Source organism: Sebastes fasciatus, chromosome 12, assembly GCF_043250625.1.
Source record: "Sebastes fasciatus isolate fSebFas1 chromosome 12, fSebFas1.pri, whole genome shotgun sequence".
In the NCBI taxonomy this organism is placed as follows: Eukaryota; Metazoa; Chordata; class Actinopteri; order Perciformes; family Sebastidae; genus Sebastes; species Sebastes fasciatus.
The window spans coordinates 14,660,259-14,683,614 of NC_133806.1; the positions used below are offsets into that span (position 1 = coordinate 14,660,259).

Consider the following 23,356-nt stretch of genomic DNA (forward strand, 5'->3'; position numbering starts at 1 on the left):
GACAAAACACTGGCGTCCCAACAGACCAGTGTCCGCTCTGTCGTATAGATGTAAATAGTCTTGAGTATATATAAAAAAAATCGCCTCTCACTTACAGTCACAACTGTTCTAGTACAGTATGATTTCTTTATTTTTTTACACCTCTCAGTCCCACTTTATTTTGGGAAGCTTACAATTTTAGGCCTGAATTTAGTTTTTCGTACCGCTACACAAAGACAAATGAAACGGAGGAATGTTTGTGTTGTAAATAGAGCGATCACTCAAACTGGAGTGTTTTATCAGCGGGGGGAAAACGAAGACGAACAGTAGTAGGTCCGAGTTCAACGGGGGGGAAATTACAACCCGTGTGCTGCTCAATCAGCCAATCAGGGAATAGAACAGAAGACGAGGAGTGAACACTTGAGCCGACTAGATCAGTGTCTTCCTGCTCATCGTGATTACTGTGAAGCAGCTGCCTGGAGTGTGATAGTGAATCTAATGATGTTTGAGGAAGCATGTTTTCATTTGTTTTTTTCCCTTTCTTTCGCCTGAGGAAGAAGGAGTGTTTTCCAGTGAAGAGGTTAAACAGACAGTGAAGACTTTCTGTGCATGACGGACTTTACAACAACACACTGTTTCCATCTCTTTTCTCTCTGTTGGGGAGCACCTTCTCTCACTTTGATGATTGTGTGAGAAACTTTTAAGATAAACAACAACAACAAAAAACGGCGGTTTATTGACTTGAATGAGTTTATTTAACGATTGCTTCTTTATGCAATGTTGGGGACAATGTTTATTTTTCTACGGACTTGTTGAAATCCCTCCCAGTATAAGTTAGAATAGTTGTCATGGCTGTAAAGCCGTCCTGTTTCACTCTGGTTTTGAGCACTTTACACCAAGAAAAACACACCTTGTTATTAAGAGATTAGAGATGGATAGTTTGGCAGCTCTCAATTATTTTAACAAATCATTTTATTTCACTACAAGAATCCCTGTTTAGTGACTCGTAACAACAAGAGGGCTCAAAACTGCAAACAGAATGTCTTTACACAGTGGCACATATTCATTTATTTATTGAACAATTACTTGGTGGGGAGGAATAATGTGACAGCTTGTACAGAGTCTATGATTTCCATGTAGGCAACAACCCTTCTGGGAGCAGTATCTTTTTCTTTACGAGTCAGTTTTAAAGACATCACGTGGTGGAAAGACTATTGCTTTATATTTGTGCACCCGATTCGACTGTTACCGGGCCATTAAAATGCGTTATCGGTCGCTATAACCATCCAGCCCAGTCGCACAGGAGTTTCTGAAATACGCCCAAAATTTAATGATTTGTGTCTACACACACATTTGAACTGGGAAGTCGGAATTTCTGAGTTCGCAGTCGGAAATTTCAACTGGAACGCCTCCTGAAGTCGTACAAACCTCATCAACCCCAACCTCAAAATCCAAGATGGCACACAAAACAGTAAAAAAAGCTGTAGTAATATACAGTTTATAGCACTTATGTCTTACTTGTGTCTCATTAAATCAGCCGTACACACAGTACTGTTCAACTTCTATCTGTGAACATGTTGCTATGGTGTTTGTATGCACAAAATACCGGAGTAATGCATTGTTATCAACTGGTATAGCTAACAATGGCTAACCAAGCTGGAGCAAACCGCATTACATTTTCTAACTTGTACTGGAATGTGGTCGACTCTGGTGTGACATCATTCCCGGCTCTGACTTCCGATTTCCGAGGTAAATGGAACGCAGTATTAACCGCAGCGCCTGACTTCCGCTTCTGCTCCTGTCAGTATTACTACGGTCACTAGAGGTCGCTGTCGTGTTCTTTTATACCTTCTTTTGGAGATCTACCATGTGAATAGACAATAGAACCTACTAGTGGGTGTAGTTGGCCCCTATTGATCCACACCTATGGCGCTTATAGTGAATGCTAACGCTTATTTATTGGCCTGACAACAGTCTAATAGGCTGGTTTGTTGATGGCGAGAACTGAGAGGCTAATTTGGGTTTGACTATTTAAAAAAAGAGATATTAGTTTGTAATGCGTGGACTTGATGAAAAGACACTGCTTCAATTTGGGTTATTTTATTGCTTTTTTCTTTTTGTTTATCAAAATCTCAATGAATGATTAAACTAATAACAAGAAGCCAAATATATTTCTGTGGATGTTAAGGTTTACTGATCACATCTTTGTTAACCGACCGGTTTGCAATTGAGTTCCTCTTTTTGTATAATCCTACTGCCATCTTCCAAGAGTTTCAGTACCTTGTCTTCAGGCACGACGCTCAACATCTGCTTCTGGTCCTCTGCCTTTCTCCTTTTCTCTCTCTCTTTCTATCTCTTTGTATCTGTTCTGTATATTTGTGTCTGTCTGTATGTCTGTCTGTCTGTCTGTCTGTCTGTCTGTCTGTCTGTCGGTGTACAGTAAGTTGTCTTGTTGGAAGAATCACTGCCTGAAAAAAAAAGAAGAAAAAGAAGTTTTCACATCAACCAAAGGGGATTTGAGGCAATCAGACATGTAACATAGATATGATTTGGAAATGTGTGGCAAAAAAAGGTAACTGCTGTAAAAAACGCTGTAAAAAATTGGATGGCTTCTGTATAAAATTGGATTTATTTGTTTGAAATGAGGCAGTGTGATACCAGTGTACACTCACACCTATGCATGCTTGCTGGACGGTTGTCACAGGATGGTTCTTCCACGTGGTGCCCCTCTCTCTCTCTCTCTCTCTTTCTCTCTCTTTCTCTCTCTCTCTCTCTCTCCTCTTCTGTCAACAACTCTGTTTCTTCCTGTCTCTCTTCCTTTTTCCTCCACGACAGAACCTCCTACACCCCCTCCAGCTCCTCTACCTGTCTCCTCTTCTTTTCCTCTGGTGGAGAAAGAACAAATAAACAAACCAACAAATGGCTTTTCCTGTGCTCGTGTGTGGATATCTTTTCCAGGGTGTAAATAATTAGATTCTCACACTTTCACCTCATGTGATACGTCTTTTTTTATAACCACTTTTGGCAGCGGCCGGTGTCTCTGGCCAGCTCCTTGGTGCTTGTCAGACAAAACAGCAATCACCAAGGAAGTGGCAGCAGTGTAATCCAGCCTGTCATGCTTTTCCAAACACATTCCTCTCCAGTCCTTATCAGGGATTTTATGCCAGGAGAATATGAATGACAAATTCTCAGAGACAGGCCTCTGTGGGGACGAGCTGCTTATTTGTTCAAGCTCACATAGGAGACTGAAACACACTGTTGACCTTCACAGCACAAAGATGTTTGTATGCTCAGAGATATTCTCTTTACAAGCCTGAATGCTGCAATGCTGATAGTGATTTTTCCACCCACGCGGTCGGTCCACCACTTTGATCCAGACTGAAATATCTCAGCATGAATGGATTGAAATTTGGTGCACACATCGGACTTAAAACAGCCGTGCATTAAAACAAGGCAAGGGGCTGCATGGGTGAGGGGTGTTGCTTCACGCACAGGTGAGATATCTTTGATTAACAGATACGTGAGTCTGAAGACTCAGCAGACGCCAGTTGCTAATCTTTTGCCTCGAGCTAAACAGCAGATATAGAGCGTTCATGTTAGAAATTAATCTACAAGGAATGTGTGCTTGCATGTATTTGATTGGCCACTAAAAAGCCTTGCCGGATGACGTTGAGGTCACGCAATCGAGCCAGGTTAAACTTTTTTGACTCTGTGTTGTGTTTTTTTGCTGGAGCCCGGTGTTTGTACCCTCACTGCGTCGCCGGACTCATTTTTCGTTTTGTCTGAACACAGCTACTTGCAAAACTCACATTCCCATCAGTCTCAGCTGTGTTGTGCTAATTAGCAAATGTTAGGATGCTAATATGCTAAACTTTAATTGTGAACATGGTAAACATTATACCTACTAAACATCGGCATGTTTTTAGCATGCAGAGTCGCTAACGTGACTGTAGTTTTTCTTCTAATCGCCATTTTTATTGTTGTAGATACGTAAAATATGCTAGTAGGCAATTTTAAAATTTATTATCTTTAAAAATTACAGACTGGTAATAATGATTTGAGTATTTACAATACAGCAAATATCTGATTAATTTAAAATTAACCTCAATCAGTAAACTTTAAATGCATGATCTCTTTGACCTCTGGGTCAAATTCATTAAGTCTTCATCAATATAATATGTCATTATCATACAGTTCATTGCTGTCAGTTAATGTTTGTTCAAAGGTGAAATTAACAGACACCGATATATGATGTGCAGCTGCATTCAACATTTCTAAGATATGGATGGACATTGATCATTCATGATATGTCGGACTGAGCGTGTTTGTCCGTCTGCAGTTCAAAAGACACAGGAAGGCACCTGAGTGAAAAAGTGAGACTGTTGTAAGAGTAGAAAAAAGAGTTCCAGGAGCTTTGTATGCACAAGCTTGTCCTGCTCGCTGAGAGCTGAATGTCTATAGTATAGTTTATAAGGCTACAGGTGAGCCTGACTCCTCCACCCAGACAGCAGCTCTGTCTCTGGGGGGAAAGGAGTGAAATCAAAGGAAGGTAAAAGTCTCTTCTCTTAAGCCCAGTCTATATGGGCTCATCTGACTCCTCGCTCTCCCGGTCCTCCTCCTGCAGGGAGGATAGTGTGTGGACGGGGCTGGTGGGTGACACAGGGGAGGCAGGAGGTGAAGGTGAGGTAGGGGACGAGGTAGAAGGGGACGTTGGCTCCTGTGTAGCACCGTCAGCTCCTCCCGTGGGGGCAGAGCTGCTGCTGGTGCTCCCCACGCCGCCAGGGGACGAAGGATCAGTGTCACAACCGGGAGCGTCCCTGGAGGACGACGCCTTCTCTTGGGAATCCTCCTTGGACTCCTTCCTCACCGGTTCACCCTCCATCCTGCTACCCTCCCCCCACAGGTCTTTGTCCCGAGTGGGGGAGGACGGGGTGGATGAGGGAGGTTGATGCTTCTTGGCTTTCCTGCTGGCGTCTCTGAAGCTGGCCAGAGGGGGACGAAGCCTCACCCCGCTGCGAGTCGAGCCCTCTATAGCTTTCTGTAACTGTTAGAGGAGAGAAAGAGGTTTAAACACATAAAGCAAAGAAAACGTGTGTTGAAATGACAATTACTGAAGTGAACATCCGGGGAGATGAGTTGAGTGAATCAGAGCGTAAAGCATGATGCACCCTGTGACAGAACAACTGCCCACAACATCACAGCTCGCTGTCCTGCTGCGTTACAGGATCAAACCAAGAGAGGTGACAGAAAACGTGCAGATAAAGAAAAAAATGGATAGAAAAAATATGACTTTACCTCTTTCAGTGCTACGACACCGACCAGCTTTCCAATACTGGTGACATAGGCATGACTGAGACCCAGCAGAGAGAACAGAGTGTGGGTCTGAGTAATGAGAGAGAGGAGGACATGATCCAGTCAGTGTTACATGTGTTGTTGTGTAGCAGTGCTCTGCTTGCATGGCTGCACTGTTCCTCGTAAACAACTTGTCCCACAAGTTAAAGAGAAAATATCTATAGAAATATAGCACAGGTTACAGCATAAAATTCAAGATTCAGGATTCAAAGGACATAAACAAAAAAAACTTAAATGAGTGCTCTAGCAATTTAGTACTGCATTTCCATAAGTTGGGGGATTCACGAGAGACAGAATTAAAAAAAATGGTCAAAATCGCTGCAGCAGAGGCTGAAACATCCTGACTTTTACTGTCTAGTATGGATCAAGTTCCAAAATCACTGGATCCTACATTTCCCATGATGCACATCTTTCATAATATGTATTAATTTTGTCATATGAATTGTCTATGTTGTAATTTCATTATGTCGTTACTCTGAACACACAACATTTATTGCACGTCTGTCTGTCCTTGGAGAGGAAAGAGGAATCCCTCCTCAGTTGCTCTTCCTCCATTTTTTTCCCCCATTAAAGGTTACCTTTTTTTTGGTTAAGTTGTTCCTCCACTGCGAGGGTCATAAAGAACAGAGGGTGTCGTATGCTGTGCAGATTGTAAAGCCCCCTGAGGTAAATTTGTGATATTGGACCATATAAACAAAATTGACTTGACTTGACATTAAGACCCTCACTGCACAAACTCCCTCTAGAGCCATACAAGATATTATTCAACTGTTTCAACAGGCTGAACTTGATAATATAATAATACAAACAGAACAAAGAAGTAATGAGACACTTTAGGAATAACTAGAATTACTGCCTTGCGGTTGTATGGCTCTGCCAACCAGTCAAAATGCAGTTTACATCCATGTCTGTCCAGATGTCATCACTTAATTTGTGGGAAATTGTCATAATTATACATTCTTGAGTTAAGGCCAAAAACGTGTTTCGTGAGGTCCTGGTGACCTTTGACCTTTGACCACCTAATTATAATCAGTTCATCTTTGAGTCCAAGTGGACGTTCATGTCAAATTTGAAGAAATTCGTGCGTAAGGACAACCCGCAAAAATAATGCCTCCGACCACGGCTGTCGACGGCGGAGGCATAAAAATAAACAAGTATAAAAGTGAAGATTGACTTGTGTTTTAATGGAATAGTTTGACATTTTGGGAGATACTTTTATTCGCCATCTTGCCGGGAGTTTGATGAAAAGATTGAGACCACTCTCATGCCTGTATGCTGAATATGAAACGATACGAAAAGGCCAGGAGCCACTTAGCTTAGCTTAGCATAAAGAATTGAAATAGGGGGAAACAGCTGTCCAAAGCTATTCAAATCCACCTATCAGCACCTCTAAGTAGGGATTCAGACCAAAAGTAGCGCAGGGGGCTGCGTTTGTGGGAAAGTGTTGTGAAACAATGAAATACAATCCACGAAATCAAGCTGGAGTAACTGATTAGTGCGTTGAAAGGCTTATCAGATGCCAAAACATTGCATACGTACGGTTTGTAATACTCAGAGACAAGATTTTATAACTCCTGTTTGTTTAAACTGTAGTATAAAACATAAAGTATTTCCCAAAATGTCAAAGTATTCCTTTAAAATCAGCTGCTTTGAAATATGAAATGGTAATTGTCCGTGACTGCATAATCAGTGTCTGTACATGAGACAAAATGTCACGCAGGTGTTGCTGTGGTCACCTTGTGAAGAGAAGTCCTTTCCACCAGCTGAAACGGGGAGGGGTCTATACGTATCTGCTCCATATCGATTGGTTTATCCAGCTCTTCCTCTTCCCAGGCTTTGATCTGCATCAGCCAATCATAAGGCAGAGAGATAGACTCAGAGTACACAGAGTGTCTAATTATTGATTTGGATGGTTTGGTTGTCTCACTGTTGAATGAGTGGACGGTGAATCAATAAGGTACAGTACCTCCTCTGGGGACATGGTGTCCGTCAGCGGAGGAGGTGTGGTCTCCTGAGGAAAGAGCGAGGCACAGACGGATGGGCTGTCAGTTTGAAAAGCTACACAGATGAAGATAAGACGACCCCTGGTGGTTTTACGGCATCACCCACTGCACAACATGTCAACTCCTTTATGTATGCATCATGTCATTCCCCTCCCGTCACATTAGTGATGTTGGCTGGAGCTGCCATGTTGGACTGATGCCCCTTTGTCTAAGCCGTCGCTGCCAACTGGACAGCAGATCAGTGATGCGCAGCTCCTTTGAGCTTCAGGGGTCAAACATGAGGAGTATGTGAAGTTGATCTTACCTGAGTTTCAATCTGGCCCGACAAAGACGTAGAGGAGAAGAGTCTCTGAAGGGCCCCCCTGACAGATGGCAGCTTGCGCTTGTCTGTGGATGGTATGGCAACACATGTGAGAGGAGAGAGGAAGCAACATTTGATGGATGGACTTGTCTTTATGTACAGAGGAAACGCCATGTTACCTGAGCCTGTGTGGTTGATGGAGGGCTCCTGAGGTCTGGGGGACGGGATGGGCCCGTTACATTCTTCCTGTACCGGAGCAGTCTGCGGGCAGAACATGGTTAGTAACGGCATCATCATTTTATTTAAAGCTAAACTACTTCATGCAAGTTAATTTATGGTGAGTTTTTTCCACCATGTCTGCGCTCTCCTCTCCGCCCTCCTCGTCTACGAAGCCGAAGGACTCCCAGCTGACTTTGGAGCCCTGGCCTGGCGAGATCTGACCTTGTTCAAAGACTCGCCTCTCTGGTGAGAGCCACCAGTCAAAGACGGCTTGAAGCTCCGTCCTCTCGATGGAGCCCAGAAGAATCATGGATTCTGCAGAGAGAAGTGTTAAAGGAAGAGTTCAACATTTTGGGAATGTTAATTACTCATTTGCTTTCTTGCTGGGAGTTAGATAAGAAGATTGATACCACTCACGTGTCTGTACGCTGAATAAGAAGCTACGGCCAACAGGGGTTTAGCTTAGCATAAAGTGGGAACAGGGGGAAGGACTCGGCCCTGTCCAAAACCTACCAGCACCACTGAAGCTCACTAAGGCCTAGTCCACACTTACAGGACACAGGTATTTTTGTCAACGGCATTTTTCCTCCTTCGTTCTCAAAAAAAATCTCCGTCCACACAAGCAGGGTCTGTTTCGTGTCATGTTGCATTGGATAAGTAGAAGTGACCTCTGTAGCTCATTCTGACGCCTCTGTTCCTCAATATAGTTTTTACACCTGTACATTATGAGGCCACGTCTGCCACGCATCGTCTCATTAGTGACACCTCACAAAGGAGATAACGGGTACACTCTAACGTTACAAGCCAGAAACACTGTTTTCCCAGTCTACACATCAACACTGAAAACAGAGTTTCTGAAAATCTTCACCCTGTTTTACAAAAACTTCTCAAAAACTTCTCAGTAATCTAAAAGGCTGTTTGGGTTGGGACGAAAGCCCAAAACGCATAGAGAAATCTGTTTACAAAAATACGTGTGGACAGGTGATCTCCTTTGTTACATCCGTACAAAAACAGAAGTTAAAAAAACGACAATTTGTGGTTTGATATTCTTTCAATATTTTCTTGTGTGAGACTATTTCTTGGCTGAGAGCAGTGATTTCCTGGAGTCCTTAATGTGTTAATCAGTGAGCTTTAGTGGTGGTGGTGACAATATTGAACTATTCCTTTAACACTAAGCATCTATAGCACAAGATAGAAGTATTAAGTCTCAATATGATGATGTGAGTCACTCCACCTCTAGAGTCGACCAGAGGGATGGTTTTCAGACTTGAGGTCTCCAGCAGATTGTTCAGTTCCCGATAGGTGGAATGAGAAGACAGGAACTTCACTCTGCGCACCATGATGTCCTCCACAAAGATGTTATACTTGCTGGGGACGCACAGATACTACAATAAATACCCTTTGTCTAACAATGACAGCTGTATGGAAAACATAAACACACAAAAAAAAGGTGTCTTTAACTTTACCTGATGTGCCCGAGGGCCAGCTCAGGCAGGTAGGGCAGCTTCTTCACCTGGATGATGGAGTCGTAGAGAGAAGGCTGCAGACCCTGAGCCACCATGTTGGCTAGGATGACCGCCACCATCATGGGCAGGATGTGCGAGATTTGACCGGTCAGCTCGAAGCAGATTACTGCAGTGGAAACCGTGTGAGTGACGGCTCCCGTCATCGCTGCCGCACCTGGTAGAAAGCAGAGGAGAGGATATGTGGTAGGGGTGAAGTATTATCCCTCTATTATTATTCCAACATCTGATTCCTCTGTACCTGACAAACATCCAATTTGGGCTTGAAACGCTATACTTTTTATAATGTGGTAAAATATCAATTTTAAAGGGAGAGTTTAATAATGTTGGGAGTCCTTGGAAGGCAGAAATCAAAGTGTTAAGTATTAAAAATATCCATCTATCACATCCATTTATTTCTAACCTGAGTTGGACATCAAATTCAAGAGTTTTTCAATGACTTTAAAGGTTTAATTTGTGGAAATTCAGATGTTTTTGGGTAAGATTAAAGAAGTCACATTCAAGATTACACAATATAGAGGCCTCATTTTGACCGAAGTTGCTACCAAGTCAAGTGAAAATGGTGAAATTGTTTCTAAACGGATGCTAAATCAACATTTTTGAACTGGAGGATGTTTAAATGTCAGGACAGACGGAGGTCCAGAACGGTAAATTTGGGTGCCATATTTAAAGGTCCTGACACACGAGTCGACAGTCGGCCGCCGGCCAATTTCGAGCCAAGTTTTTTCGGTGTGTCCCCCACCTTCAGCTCTATCTGCCCGTATCGGTGGCATTTTGGCTGATTCAGCACGTTGAATCGCCAGTGGAGCCGATCGGTGAGAGAAATCTCTCTTATTGGCTGTTCAGCTTAAGCGAATCAGTGCACGAGAAAGTGGAAACGGAAGTGTGGAAAGCAAGCCAATGAGAAGTAAATAGTAAGTCAAGAGGACACACACATTTTCATCTTCATCACATCTGATCATTCCATACACAGACATTTTCACAGCGACATGGCCAACTAGAATGAAGCTAAGTGGTGAGTGATGTGAAAATGTTCGGCAAACGCTGCTTTATTTCATGTACGTATCATAACAACGGCTTGTATATCCGCCGTCCTCGGTCTTCCTGTTTCCTTTTTTGAATGAAAAATACAGACTACAGCTCCCTGCTGGTAGGGAGAGTTATATCATCTCACGGAGGTGCAGGACGTAGGTGGTAGTCGGCCGTTGGCTTTAGTCTTTGCGGTGTGTTTGAGTGCAACTTTTTGGCCAAGACACAGGCGACGTGAGGCGACGCAACAGTCGGCCTTCATCGCCACTAGTTCTTTGATGTTGGTTTTGTGTGTCCGGGCCTTAAATGTTTAAAAACAGCACTTTCAAAGTCATTCATTCAAAGTCAAAGTCATTCATTCAAGGTCTTCAATAAGTCTCAAGGTCTATGGGACCCTGAGCACAGCACTAAGGTTAGCAGACTGACCAATGACGGCGTAACCTCCCGGCAGGATGCGGTAGACTATCCCATCAAACAGGATTCCATTTGGGAAAAGAGTGGCCATGATCTCCCCTACGAGGCGGCCGAAAGCAGCTCCTTGAGGAGAGAGATAAGACACGCTGGTAAAGACAAATTGAACTGAAGCTCAGAAGGCGATACTGCGCTCGCATTACAAAATCCTCTTACCTAATATGAACACTGGCATAAAGGCGCCCGAGGGGATGGGCATCGTGGTGGAAACTGCTGACATCCAGAACTGCCACACAAAAACAGGATCAAGGTGGGATCGAGACCAGTCCCAGAGGTTTTCCATGCTATCACATCACATACACAGTATATTCAAAGGGAAAGATACCTTCATGACGCAGAAGAGGAGGAGGATGACAAAGACGCTAACGTGAGGATGAATCCACGCAGACGAGCTACCCAGGCCGGGCGGAAGAGTGTCTGAGATTTTGGTCCAGGTGAAATTATCAAACAGGGAGTTGATGCACTCTCTGGGCATCAGCTGCCAGAAGGGACAGACACAGATTTTCCCATTATTGTTTTCAAAAATGCAGCTGTGTGCACATCACATCCTATAATAAAACATAAATCAAGTAAAACCACACAGCCAAAACAATGAATAAAAGTCAGACTCAAACCCAAAGAGCGTCTATTTGCACCCAGGTGAGAATAGTTACGCGGCAGCTATTCGGCTATTTACATCCGCTAAGAGTAGTAGTAATATAAAGAGGAGTACAAAGTACATGAGAGGAGTAGGTTTTGGTGGATGAATGGGTCAAACTCAGGATTACCACCCTAGAAACCAGGGTTCGAGTCACGTGAGACCTATTATTTTCTGTTTTCTAAATTATTATTTTCAGTTTTCAGTTGCAGTTTGGTTAGGTTTAGGCACCAAAACTATTTGGTTAGGTTTAGGAAAAATATACATACAGTAAATATACACATACAGTATATAATGTATGCCCGGGTCGGGTGCAAAAAGCATTGTTGGCTTCTGACAACTGGTTGCTCATAGCATCTGCATAAATAAAATTTGCTCTTGGGCTCTGTTAACAAAAACGTGCAATGTCTGCACAATGCCCACGTCTTATAATGGTAGCGAATAGCCTGATATTTATTCTGGCATCATGTTGCCGAAAATGTTGTCTTACGTAAACAAACACGTACATAAACATGACAGGCAATGTCGAGGTCAGCAAAAATTATTGGGGTCATGTCTATATATTGTACGATAAGTCGATAAAAATATATCATAAATATTAATGAACACATGAAAAAGAAGTCAGAGAGTGTGAGAGTGATGCGGTCTAACCTCTCCAGCCATAAACTGTCCAAATCCGGGTGGAAATGTTAAGGTGGCGATAATCAGCGTCACTGCACCTGGATAGATCAACCGACTGAGCGTAAACACAAACACAAACACAAACAAACACAGTCATTAGCAGGAATGTATTCTTAGACACTAACAACATGGCAAAATAAGTGATGCTTGTAACAGAAACTGAGGGTGTACCGCCACTGATTGTACGGCTCTCCTGGCGCCGCTGCTCGCCTCTCTCTAATGGCGGAGAGTAATGTTCCCTGACTGTTGAGTCTCAGAGGATAAGTGAATCTCCACATTGAGTGAATAACTGGCTGAAAGGTTGTTAAGGCTTTGCTGCTGTCCTGGCCAGTGTTGTGAGACTGATGAGTTCGGAGAGTGGAGCTGAGATACATTAAGAGGAATTGGATTTGAATGCGCAAATGGTTTGAGTTCATGGGAACAGTGTCTGCTACCAGAATCACTGTGGTTTAAGAGGCGAGTGCCACATTAATCCACAGCAGCAGGGAGCGCATGGCCCTGTTTGTGTGTGTGTGTGTGTGTGTGTGTGTGTGTTGGGATCTCACTGTTTGGTTAGGAAGCGTGTGAGCGCTGTCGGTCTCCTCATGAAGAGAACCACCTGTCTGTTCAGGTAGACGAAGAACGCCCCCATGAAGCCACACGAGATCCTGAAACATGAGAAAAAACATATTCTTCCTGTTCCCCTGCACATCAACCATTAGATACTCTACTAATACTACTACTATGGATATGCACTGGGGAGAATACATGATTGGTATGACTATTTCTATATACACACTCTTGTATTCACCCTATTATTGCAAATGCAGGCAGCTCCTGCAGGTCAAAGGGGAAGTCCATCCGGAAGTTCGTTTTGAAGAGAGCTGTGATTGTGACTGAGAGAAAAATAAATGCAACAAAGAAAAATTATAAACATCAAACAAACACGTGATCCCAATCTCCTATTTCTGTGCTCAGTATCTAAAGTTTTAGTTTAATTTATCTGCACAAGAAGAGGAAAAATTACTTTTACCTAAATATTATTAAACAATATTCACAATGTCAAAACATGAAAATAATATAATTATAGGTTTAAATATTTTTAAAATCATGTTTTGTTTGAACCGGAAAATATTAATATAAGAAGATGAACTTGATAATGGACCTCTGCTTGAAAGACGTTTGGGAAGATGAATATTAAATGACTCTCTGGTTTGAGTGAGAGTTGTGGATTTGTTTTAATATAAAACATCTGAAAGACTTCTCTCTTTGAGTTGAATCTGGTATATAAAACTTAATATTCAGAAAACATTATTATAAACTGTAAGAAGTTGACATAATAAAAGGAAATAAAGGCAGAGATAGGGTGCAGGGATTTAAATGCAAGTTGTGAGTTTTTAATTCTATGGTGCTGCTGGATTGTGAATATACTGCAGGTGATGACTTGAAACATTTCTGGTTTATCTAAAGAAGCAAATATTACTTAGCTGTCATATTCAGCTACTTTCCATAAAATGCCAGCTCAGCAGTCTTTTACAAAAGTGTGTGTGTGTGTGTGTGTGTGTGTGTGTGTGTATGTATGTGTGTGTGTGTGTGTGTGTGTGTGTGTCTGTGTGTGTGTGTGTTCTGCTTCTCACCAGCATCCTTGTTCCAGACAGAGAGCACCCTGAATATGAAGGCGCTGAATGTGGCGGCAAAATATCCTCGCCAGTAATTCCTCACCGCAAAGTAGGTAGACGTGACCTCAATACTGAACAACACCCCTGGTGGTGGTGAGGGGGGAGAGAGAGAGAGGGGAGGAAGGACAGAGGGAGAGGAGGGTTTAAAAGAGGAGAGGAAAAATGAGGATGGATAGTGTGAGAAATGAGAGAAACAAGGAAGAGGGAGACAGAAATTAGTTAAATAAGCAGAATGAGTCCAAAAACACTTAAAGCCGAGGGTGTAATTATACACAACAGGAGAACCACAGGGAGCGAACACACACACACACACACACACACACACACACACACACACACACTCCGACACACACACAGGGACATAATCAGCGTGACAAGTAATAAAATAAACATCAGAAACATAATTGTGAGCAAGACGAAAATAGCTGAACGGAAGACGAGCGTGGAAATAATTATATTTAAGGCCTAACAATATGTCATTAGTGTATTTGTTCTTTCTATGGCGATTAAAAACTAGGTTAATAATACTATTTTTTGGCTTATGTTTGTATATTGAAGGATATTTTGTAGACTTTTGTGCATTGACAGATTTTGAGTAGAGCTGCAACTAACAATTATTATCAATTAATCTGCCAATTCTTTTCAGGATTAATCAATTAACCCCTCATTCTACCAACGGGGGACCCCGCAGACCCCAGAGGTCTACTTTTGTCATATATCTCACATGTGCTTTATTCTATCATTGCAATTTTTCATGACTTTGTCAATCAATTTGTTCGATTTCATATTGTTTTCTGTTTCTGTTTTATTGTTTTCTGTCTGTTCTGTAATTAGTGCTTTCTGAAAACACCAATGTATTGCGGTCCTAGGGGACCCCAGTCTAAAGCATCCAGTCTATGCAGTTTCAATATATAAAATAGAATACATAGATAACATATTTGCCATGGGTCCTAATTGAAAGTATCACACACTATCAGGATGGTAGGGGCACTCTGTCAGTCATTTTGAAGGAGACAAAAAACGATTTCCTCATGAGCTCTGTCTATATTCGTTTTACTCAATATGCAAAATTAAGGGGCTGCACGGTGTTGCAGTTGTTAGCACTGTCGCCTCACAGCAAGAAGGTCGCAGGTTCAAACCAGGGGCCCTTCTGTATGGCGTTAACATGTTCTCCCCGTGTTAGCGGGGGTTTTCTCCGGGTTCTCCGGTTTCCTCCCACAGTCCAAAGACATGCAGGTTCATTGTTGACTCTAAATAGCCCGTAGGTGTGAATGGTTGTCTGTCTCTACGTGTCAGCCCTGTGACAGTCTGGCGACCTGTCCACCAAGTAGGGGTTAGATTAATAGTTGTAAACTGTTATAATTTTCCTATAGTAGGGATTAAATGCACCTGCTGCTAATTAATGTGATGCTCAGTCGAGGCTCGTTATTGTTGTTTGATTAGTACAAATATTGAACAAATACTGTTTTCAACACCTAATTTATGTTATTTTTTGCCCTTATCTTAAATAGACCCAGCTGATATATTGATGACTTACTTTGGACATTCTGGTATCAGAGTAAATGTCAGCAAATAAGTGACAAGAAATTGCATTACAGAAATACAGAATATATGTGTGAAGTAATTTATAAAGCATAAGTATCGCCATTAGAGTTTTCTCCACCAGAGAGCACTAACAAATTATTTTTCAACTGTAAAACGTCTTGGTTCAGTATTTATCTTGGTCACAAAGGAACGAATAATTAAAAATGTATGGGATGCTCATCAAAAAAGTTTGTCTATGTTATGCCTTTATGTAAATAAATGATTATTAGCTGATATAACCTTATGAATTGGGCCGCATGTTGTCTTGAGATAAGCAGCTACACAAGATCTTTGCCTCAATAAAATACAAAATTCTAAATTAAATTAGGAAATATCTTAACAAAGAATTAGTACACAAGACTAAGAATCTGCCAACTTTTGATACTGGCTTGTGTTGGATACCCTGTGCTACTGACACATTTCAGTACAGTATTGATTAGTAGTACAAGGGGATGTTAGGTGCATTAGATTTGGTTGTATGAGGCAGTGTGCAAGTTGTACAGTACCTCCAAGTGGAGTGCCGAAACAGCATCCCACCCCCACGGCACAGCCAACAGTCAGAATATCTGTGTAACCATAAGGGTTCTACTGACACAGAAAACAGAGAGGGAGAAAACAAGAGGGAAATAAAGAGTTGAGAGAGACAATGAGGGATGAAAGGCGTAAGATGATGAAGGGGGAAAGTGAAAATGACGAGGAACGAGAGCGCAGACAGAAAGACAGGAGAGTGAGTTGGAGAAAGAGAGAATAAATGATCAAGGTGGAGAGGACAGCACGGGGAGCCACGGGGGGAGAATTGACAGAGGGGAGGCAAAATGGAATAAAGTGAATAAATAATGCTCCCTGGAGTGTGGTTAAAAAAAAGTGATAAAGAAGAGGAAGAAAACACATCAAGAGAATATAAAGCAGAGGACGCACATGCCATCAAGAGTAATCAGACTTAGAGGACGCAATTAAGCAATCAGGAAACAAACCAAGTGGTCACATCATCCTTAGAGACAAATCCCTGCAACTGATTGCAGACCACAAATCAATGGCAGCAGGAATGAAATATTTCCATTGATTATTTATGACCTTGACTTATTAGGTTCTATGTAACTTTTTTAAAAAATCACAATTTGAGTTAGAGAGTGTCTTTTATGATCAATTTTTTTAGAAGAATATACATATTTTTAATCTGTGATTTACCGAAAAGGGGTTGGGACGCAGAAAAATCCTGATGACAGAAAGAACCGTATGATTCAAGACTCACGTTGGACGCTGGCCTGAGGTCAGTTTCAAGGGAATAGTTTGGGAAATACATTTATTTGTTTTCCTGTCAAGAATTAGATGACAAGATTGATAGGCCCAATGTCACAATATTTAGCTATCGCCAGGAGTAACACTTTATAGCACCCCTCATTAATAAATGGTAAATTGATAGTTTGTTAAACTTCATTTAATAGTTATTTTACTGTTAATTTAACGAACAATTAAATGATAATTAATAATGTTTACTAATTATTAGTAATGCTATAATTTACGTCATTTTAACAGTTTATTGTTGCACACATTATAAAATTGTATTTGTTATATTAAGTATTTTTTAACGATTACCAAATGATTTTTAAACCTTTAAGAAATTGTTTGTAAAAAACACTTTGTTAATGGTTAATATTTGGTTTGTAAACTACCTATAAATATTATTTGGATGGCTATTATAAAGTAGCATTTGATGATTATAATACCTTGTTAAATGGTTAATAAATACTTTGAAAAGCATCTATAAACATTATTTAGATAGATAGTTAATAGTTTATCAATGATTAATAATTGGTTTGTGGTCAATCTATCTATGTAATGTTTATATATGTTTTACAAACTATTTTTTAATCGTTTTAAATAATTTGGTAATCATTAACAAATACTTATAGTATATCAAATGTTATAATGTTTGTAACAATTAACTGTTAATAAATAGTTTACTAATGAAATGTGAATGTATATGTTAACGTCTCTTAACAGCTATGATACAATATATAATTTATAAAGTATGTATTTCATATTACACAAACTAATGATAAAATATATATATAATACTCAGTAAAAATGATTAATTATAATTTAATTATATATTTAATTTTAATATATTTAATTATATAAATAATTGTAACACTAAAAAAGTTTAATGAACTATCAATTTCAATAATGATATAAAGTGTTACCAAAAAGGGTTAACCAGCACCTCTAAAGCTCACTAAATCATAAATTATGACTAAGTAGTTTAATCCATCCAAAAACAGAAATGTAAAATCTCCATGTTGTGGTTTTACTGTGCTGGAACTCGTGGCCACGTCTCTAGGCAACAGGTCTCTGCTGCCTAGCAACCTCACAGCCTAGCCTTAGTCACACCAGATAAATAGACAAAATTAGCTCTTCTTGTTGTGTGACATATTGGTAGTGAATCATTAACGAGTGAATGCAGATACAAACCTTGTACAGCTGAATTGATTCTACTTGTGTTTTATGATAATAATATTATAGATGTAAGTGCCAGCGATGGGGGCTCTGCAGCCATGTTTCCAGCAGTTTGTTGACACTTTGTCGTTCGAAATGGGAGATATTATAGTTGTTAGAAATCCCTTATACTGTATCTCTGACTCTCGGAGGCTGACGTGAACATTTTTCCCCACATGACAACACATAATTACTTTACAGATAATTATAATTATCTGAACAATATGACATGAACGCAGCATTAAAGCTGCAGTAGGCAGTATATTTTTAACATCATTGGGCAAAAATTCCATAATAACCTTTCAGCATATTGTAATTCAAGTGTTTTGAGAGAAAACTAGACTTCTGCTCCTCCTCATGAATCTGTTTTCAGGCTTTAAAACATCTAGCCCGTGACGGGAGACTTTGACCAATCACAGGTCATTTTATTGAGAGAGCGTTCCTATTGGCTGTGCTCCGGTCATGTGACTGGAACTTGGCGTTCCTTCACCAGATTTCACAATGGTGGCGGCGTCACAAATTTTCTAATTTTACAGCTAAACAGTACACTACAAGATGATTCTGAAAACATTTGAGGTGAGAAATAGGCATTACAGTAATATAATATTGATTCATATTTGATCAGCGCGGCCTAGTTTGACCGTTTGGTCGGAGTTCGCGAGTGATTGACAGCCGGCTCTCATAGACGGCAGCTGGACAGCAGACCACAGATCAGCTCTTACTGCTTGTTTTCCTCCGGTATGTGAAATCTTGCAGATGCCGTTAGGAGCACCGGAGGACACAGAGGCACATGATTTTTGTTTCATGTACTACTGTCTTTTTTTTAATCATATTTGCTCCAATCTCGCCCACTTCTGCTTTAACTAATTAGAGAGCTTTAAAGGTGCTGGTCGGTGGATTTATTACCTTTGGAAAGCGCCAGGCTAACTGCTTTCCTCCTGATTTCAGTCTTTATGCTAAGCTAAGTGCTTGCTGGCTCTAGTTTGGGATTTAGGAAAGCAAATACAATAAGTGTATTTCCCACAATGTTGAACTATTCCTTTAAAATAGACAGAACCAAACCAACCCCAGGCTCAGCAACAGTATTACTGACAAGCTAATCTGCATGTTTAAATATTCATTCAGTTTTATTCATCACTTAATAATGCAGGGCACTGGTCTGAGGTCAGATTTAACCTCCACGTTTGTGTTGCTGAGGTTATAAAGGAGGATAAAGCTGACCGTAGACCTGTACCAGAGCAAGTCTGGGGGGGTTAGAGAGATGAGGGCTGGACTTGCCTCCCACGGGGGCAGCGAAACAGGTGGCCACTCCCACGGCACACGCACACACCAACAGGTCCTGGTTATGGGTGCCATTCTGGGGTTAAGGGTCACAGACGAGCAGGGATGAATGAGAAAGCAGAGGGGAGGTGGAGATAGAGAGAGCAGGGAAAGAGGGAGACAGGGATATGGGAGGTCACTGTTAATACACATGCCAGACATTACCATCACACTATTAATACAGAGAGACACAAACACAGACGAGGTGCGAGGGGGCGAGCCAAAACAAAGCCACAAGAGAAACAGGGAGGGGAGGGGCGTGAGATGGGCGGGAGGGAGACAGATGGGAGAGGACAACAGTCGCAGGGTTCCCATTTTCTCTTCATCATCAAATTAAAGGACCTTTCAATGTACTTCAAGGACTCAAACACTATAGAGGCATCATTTGTAATTATAAAATGATGGTAGACTCATTTACAGAGCGTTGCTAGAACAGAAGAACCATGTATGATATTTTCAAGGTCATCCAATGATTTTCAAAAATAAGAGTAAGAGTCTGCAGCCACCAAGCAGCTCTGTGAGACTGAGTACATAGCAGTGGTGCTTTGAGCTGAATGCTTACATCAGCACGCTAACCTGTTGATGATTGGCAGGTCTGTGGTTGCAATTTTCATCATCTTAGTTTAGTTTAGAGTCTGCTGAAATAATGTCAGATACTATTAGCTGTAGCTGGCTAGTGAAAGCAAATGCTGACACTAAAACTCTGTGAATTGAGAGGCAGTCCCTACTCTTCCGGTGGACCACCATGGGACCTTATTTCAGAAACAATATGAACGGTAGTCAAAGATATTTTTTTAATCCCGTTTGAATTGCCTCACAAACCACACATATAATGTTTGTCAATTTAAAACATAATTTTACAAGCCAAGAAAGTCGCAAAGTTGTAAAAACTGTTGAAGTATAAGACGGTGAAAATACGTAATTATGAAGACTACACACCCAAAAGTCGCGTAAGTGACGTCTCTCTCACTGAAATTACGATGCCTGTGTGTTTTCCACTGGGATGTACTCACACCAGCAACGGGTCTCGCTCGTTCTTTCGCTTCCTGGCTAATAAAAAGATCAGTAGTCGTTGGATAAAACACATCAGATAAGATGACGTTTCATTTGTACGTGGAACATAGCTAAGTTAGCTAGCTAGTGTTGGTGACGTATATTGTGCAAAATATTTTGTTTCACACAAAACTGATGATACTACAACAAACCTACAACAAACAGCGACTTTCTTGACTTGCAAAATTATGTTTTAAATTGACCAACATCATATGTGTGATTCATGGCGCAATTCAAACAGGATCAAAAAAATTATTTATCTCTCTCCGTTGACTACCGTACATATTTTTTCCGAAATAAGGTCCCAAGGGCGGATTTTTGAGGGCCGTGGGAACCCTGTTATTACACCAACAACAACAACAACAACAACGAAGCAAGTTAACATTGGATAACTATATGTCACATCTTCATTAAGTGCATTAACTGTGGTCAGTAAGGACATGAGGCTTGTGGGTCATGTAGTCCGTTTTGGTCAGGGCCTCGGCTTACCTCATAGACTCCAGAGAAGATGGACATGAATCGACTCAGCACTGCGGCACAGATACTGGCGATGTGGACGAAAGGACCCTGGAGGTGACACGTGATGACACAGATGAGCGACACGTAATGTTACATACACAGACACTGGCTATTGTCTGTAAAACAGGGAGTGTACACTGGGACATGTTGTATCAGAACAGATAAATCACTGTATAATTGCTGGATGTGACAGTCGCCCTGCTACTGTAATGAGGAAAATGAATGTGCTCCTTTGCTGAGGAATAATTTGCTTCAATCCTGTGAGAGGAGGGCGAGAGGAAAAAACATGACAGGATGATTTATTATCCTCCGAGCTTGGATGAAGAGCAGATAGAACGAAGGAGAAAGAAAACAAAATATGATGGTAGTGATGCTGGATCAATGGATGGTGATAGATACAGAGAAAATCAGATAGTAAAGAGATGAAAAGGGGGGTTTGTTTACCTCTTTGCCCACTGGCATCCCACTGCCCAGGCCTGCAGTCAGCCCGACGACTTTAGCTACGAAGGCTTTGAGGGTCAGATACTCCTTCAGGACTACACCTCTCAGGATGGTTTTCAGCTCAGGGATACCAGAACCTGAAAAAAGCAAAGAGAGGAAGATGAGAGAGTAAAGGGTGATGGGTGCAGTAAATAAAGAAAAAGTGGTCATAATGCCACTATCCTACAACAGGAAAAGACAAAAGCAGGTGCATAGAGGAAAAAACAGGTGCTGGGAGAGGATAAGAGAAGCTGACAGGTGATGGAGAGCTTACCGATGGCCTGCGGGGAAACCAGGTGACAAAAGAGCGAGGCGAACATGACAAGGATCATGGGATAGGAAACCCAGGCGAGGTACTGGAGTGGCACATTGCCCTTAAGCTCCCCATGCATCCACTTATAGGCTGAAAAACAACAGAGACACAAAGAGAAAAGTGCATTACAGACAGGAGTATAAATGGAATAATTACAGACAAAATCTTGTGTTAATAAACTGCAGATTTGACAGTTATTATCTCTATGGCCTTGGCCCTGTGGTACCTTGCAGGCTCTTGGCGCTGGCGTAGTCCATGCTCCAGCTGACCAGAGCCATAGTCAGCCCCAGAAGAACCAGGAATATCCAGTCTTCCCCCATCTTGGTCACTATGTACCGCCGCACACGAGCGAAACAATCTGGGACAGAGAGATCAAATTAATGATTCACCTCGAACCCATTTATCACTTGATTTAATTACTGACAGTTAGTTATGTAACACTGGGAGTCATTCAGTGTGAATTTGGCTACAGTGATGAGTTCATCAGAACAGAGCATGTAATGTCAGTACAGAGTGATCTGAATGGTTTGTGCTTTTTTGACATTTACAAATGGATATGTGTGCATTCTTTGGGAAAAGTTTTCTTCAAAGTAAAACCATAGACTGTATAGAAGAAGTGAACGTAATCACCGTGACGTCACCTTTTGGTTTGTGGACTGCTGTCTTGAAGCCTCAAGTTCTGCATTTTGGCCGCTGCCATCTTAGTATTTGGCATGTTGTTTTTTGGCAACCAGAAGTGACACGAGAGGGTGGAGCTCAGTACGTAAAAAAAACTTTTCTCATACCATCTGTGCCGCAGCACCTCTTTTCATCCTCTGTCTGAAACGCTCTTTTTGAGCCCCCCAGTCTGCTCTGATTGGTCAGCTGGCCCACTCTGTTGTGATTCGTCAACCGAACCAAACTCCTAGGACTACTCTCCAGCTCCGCTCTTACTAGCTTTGTTTGAGGGCATACCAAACTAGCTGCTAGGCAGGTATTATGCAAATGGGTTACTTGGTGACATCATCATGATACGAAAGAAAAGGTGGGACTTCAAGAGAGGTGTTTCAGGCCTTTCAGGAGCAGTGTTTCTGTGGGGGAGAGTAACCTCGGCTTTGACTTTGTAACTTTGCAGACCTTTTACATGCACAAAGAACTATATAACACACTAAGGGGAAGGGAAAAAAGCACAAAAGCATAATAGGTCCTCTTTAAAACAGAAATCACTGGCTAGTACACTGGTAGTGGAGAGATATATGGGTTTAAATCATTTACGGAGGTAAAAGCCCCCTCGTATGGGTCAACCTCAATAATTCTGGATCCTACTCTCCCATCCACTAAAATCACGTCTTTTGTTAGACTTCCCTGTCTTTGACTTTCAAACTTCCCCCAGTTAATAATACAGGCCTTGTTGTCTAGAAGGTCAATATTTTGATACTGAATATGTGCCTCTGCAGAGAGCAAATTACTTAAGTGGTATCAGTTGAGTAATTTTCTCACACTTGACAAAGTTCAACCAGAGCGACAACAGACATTATCGAACGCCTCCACAGGCTTTTTAGTACTCCCTGTGACAAATCAGTGGAGTGCCCCTTTAGGTATACCTGTATAATGTAATTCAATCCATCTTCAAACAAGGTACCAGTAACTCAATGAGTTCATGGCGTGGGTAACAAAATAGCATGAACACCAGAGTTGAATCAACTTCTATCTGACAGTGTCAACATAAATGAGACAACATATAATGTTAGGCTTGCAT

The 23,356-nt window shown here is 41.4% G+C and overlaps 1 protein-coding gene across 2 annotated transcripts in view; it reads right to left on the reverse strand.

Moving 5' to 3' along the window:
* Positions 1 to 3,510: 3,510 nt before the first annotated feature.
* Positions 3,511 to 23,356, reverse strand: part of LOC141778834 (chloride channel protein 1-like) — a 36,412-nt gene continuing 16,566 nt past the window's right edge. The window contains exons 2-22 of one of the 2 annotated variants that reach the window (XM_074653311.1): positions 21,845 to 21,976; positions 21,580 to 21,708; positions 21,270 to 21,403; positions 20,796 to 20,873; positions 15,944 to 16,022; positions 13,812 to 13,937; positions 12,986 to 13,070; positions 12,741 to 12,842; positions 12,166 to 12,250; positions 11,203 to 11,355; positions 11,034 to 11,103; positions 10,833 to 10,943; positions 9,321 to 9,534; positions 9,089 to 9,222; positions 7,988 to 8,169; positions 7,815 to 7,896; positions 7,639 to 7,721; positions 7,298 to 7,342; positions 7,068 to 7,172; positions 5,275 to 5,361; positions 3,511 to 5,023 (exon numbers count right to left, since the gene is read on the reverse strand). In XM_074653311.1, coding sequence (XP_074509412.1) covers positions 4,556 to 5,023; positions 5,275 to 5,361; positions 7,068 to 7,172; positions 7,298 to 7,342; positions 7,639 to 7,721; positions 7,815 to 7,896; positions 7,988 to 8,169; positions 9,089 to 9,222; positions 9,321 to 9,534; positions 10,833 to 10,943; positions 11,034 to 11,103; positions 11,203 to 11,355; positions 12,166 to 12,250; positions 12,741 to 12,842; positions 12,986 to 13,070; positions 13,812 to 13,937; positions 15,944 to 16,022; positions 20,796 to 20,873; positions 21,270 to 21,403; positions 21,580 to 21,708; positions 21,845 to 21,976 — 2,684 coding nt within the window. In that variant the 3' untranslated portion in view covers positions 3,511 to 4,555. The remainder of the gene's footprint in view (positions 5,024 to 5,274; positions 5,362 to 7,067; positions 7,173 to 7,297; positions 7,343 to 7,638; positions 7,722 to 7,814; positions 7,897 to 7,987; positions 8,170 to 9,088; positions 9,223 to 9,320; positions 9,535 to 10,832; positions 10,944 to 11,033; positions 11,104 to 11,202; positions 11,356 to 12,165; positions 12,251 to 12,740; positions 12,843 to 12,985; positions 13,071 to 13,811; positions 13,938 to 15,943; positions 16,023 to 20,795; positions 20,874 to 21,269; positions 21,404 to 21,579; positions 21,709 to 21,844; positions 21,977 to 23,356) is intronic. The other variant, XM_074653312.1, reaches the window with a different exon arrangement.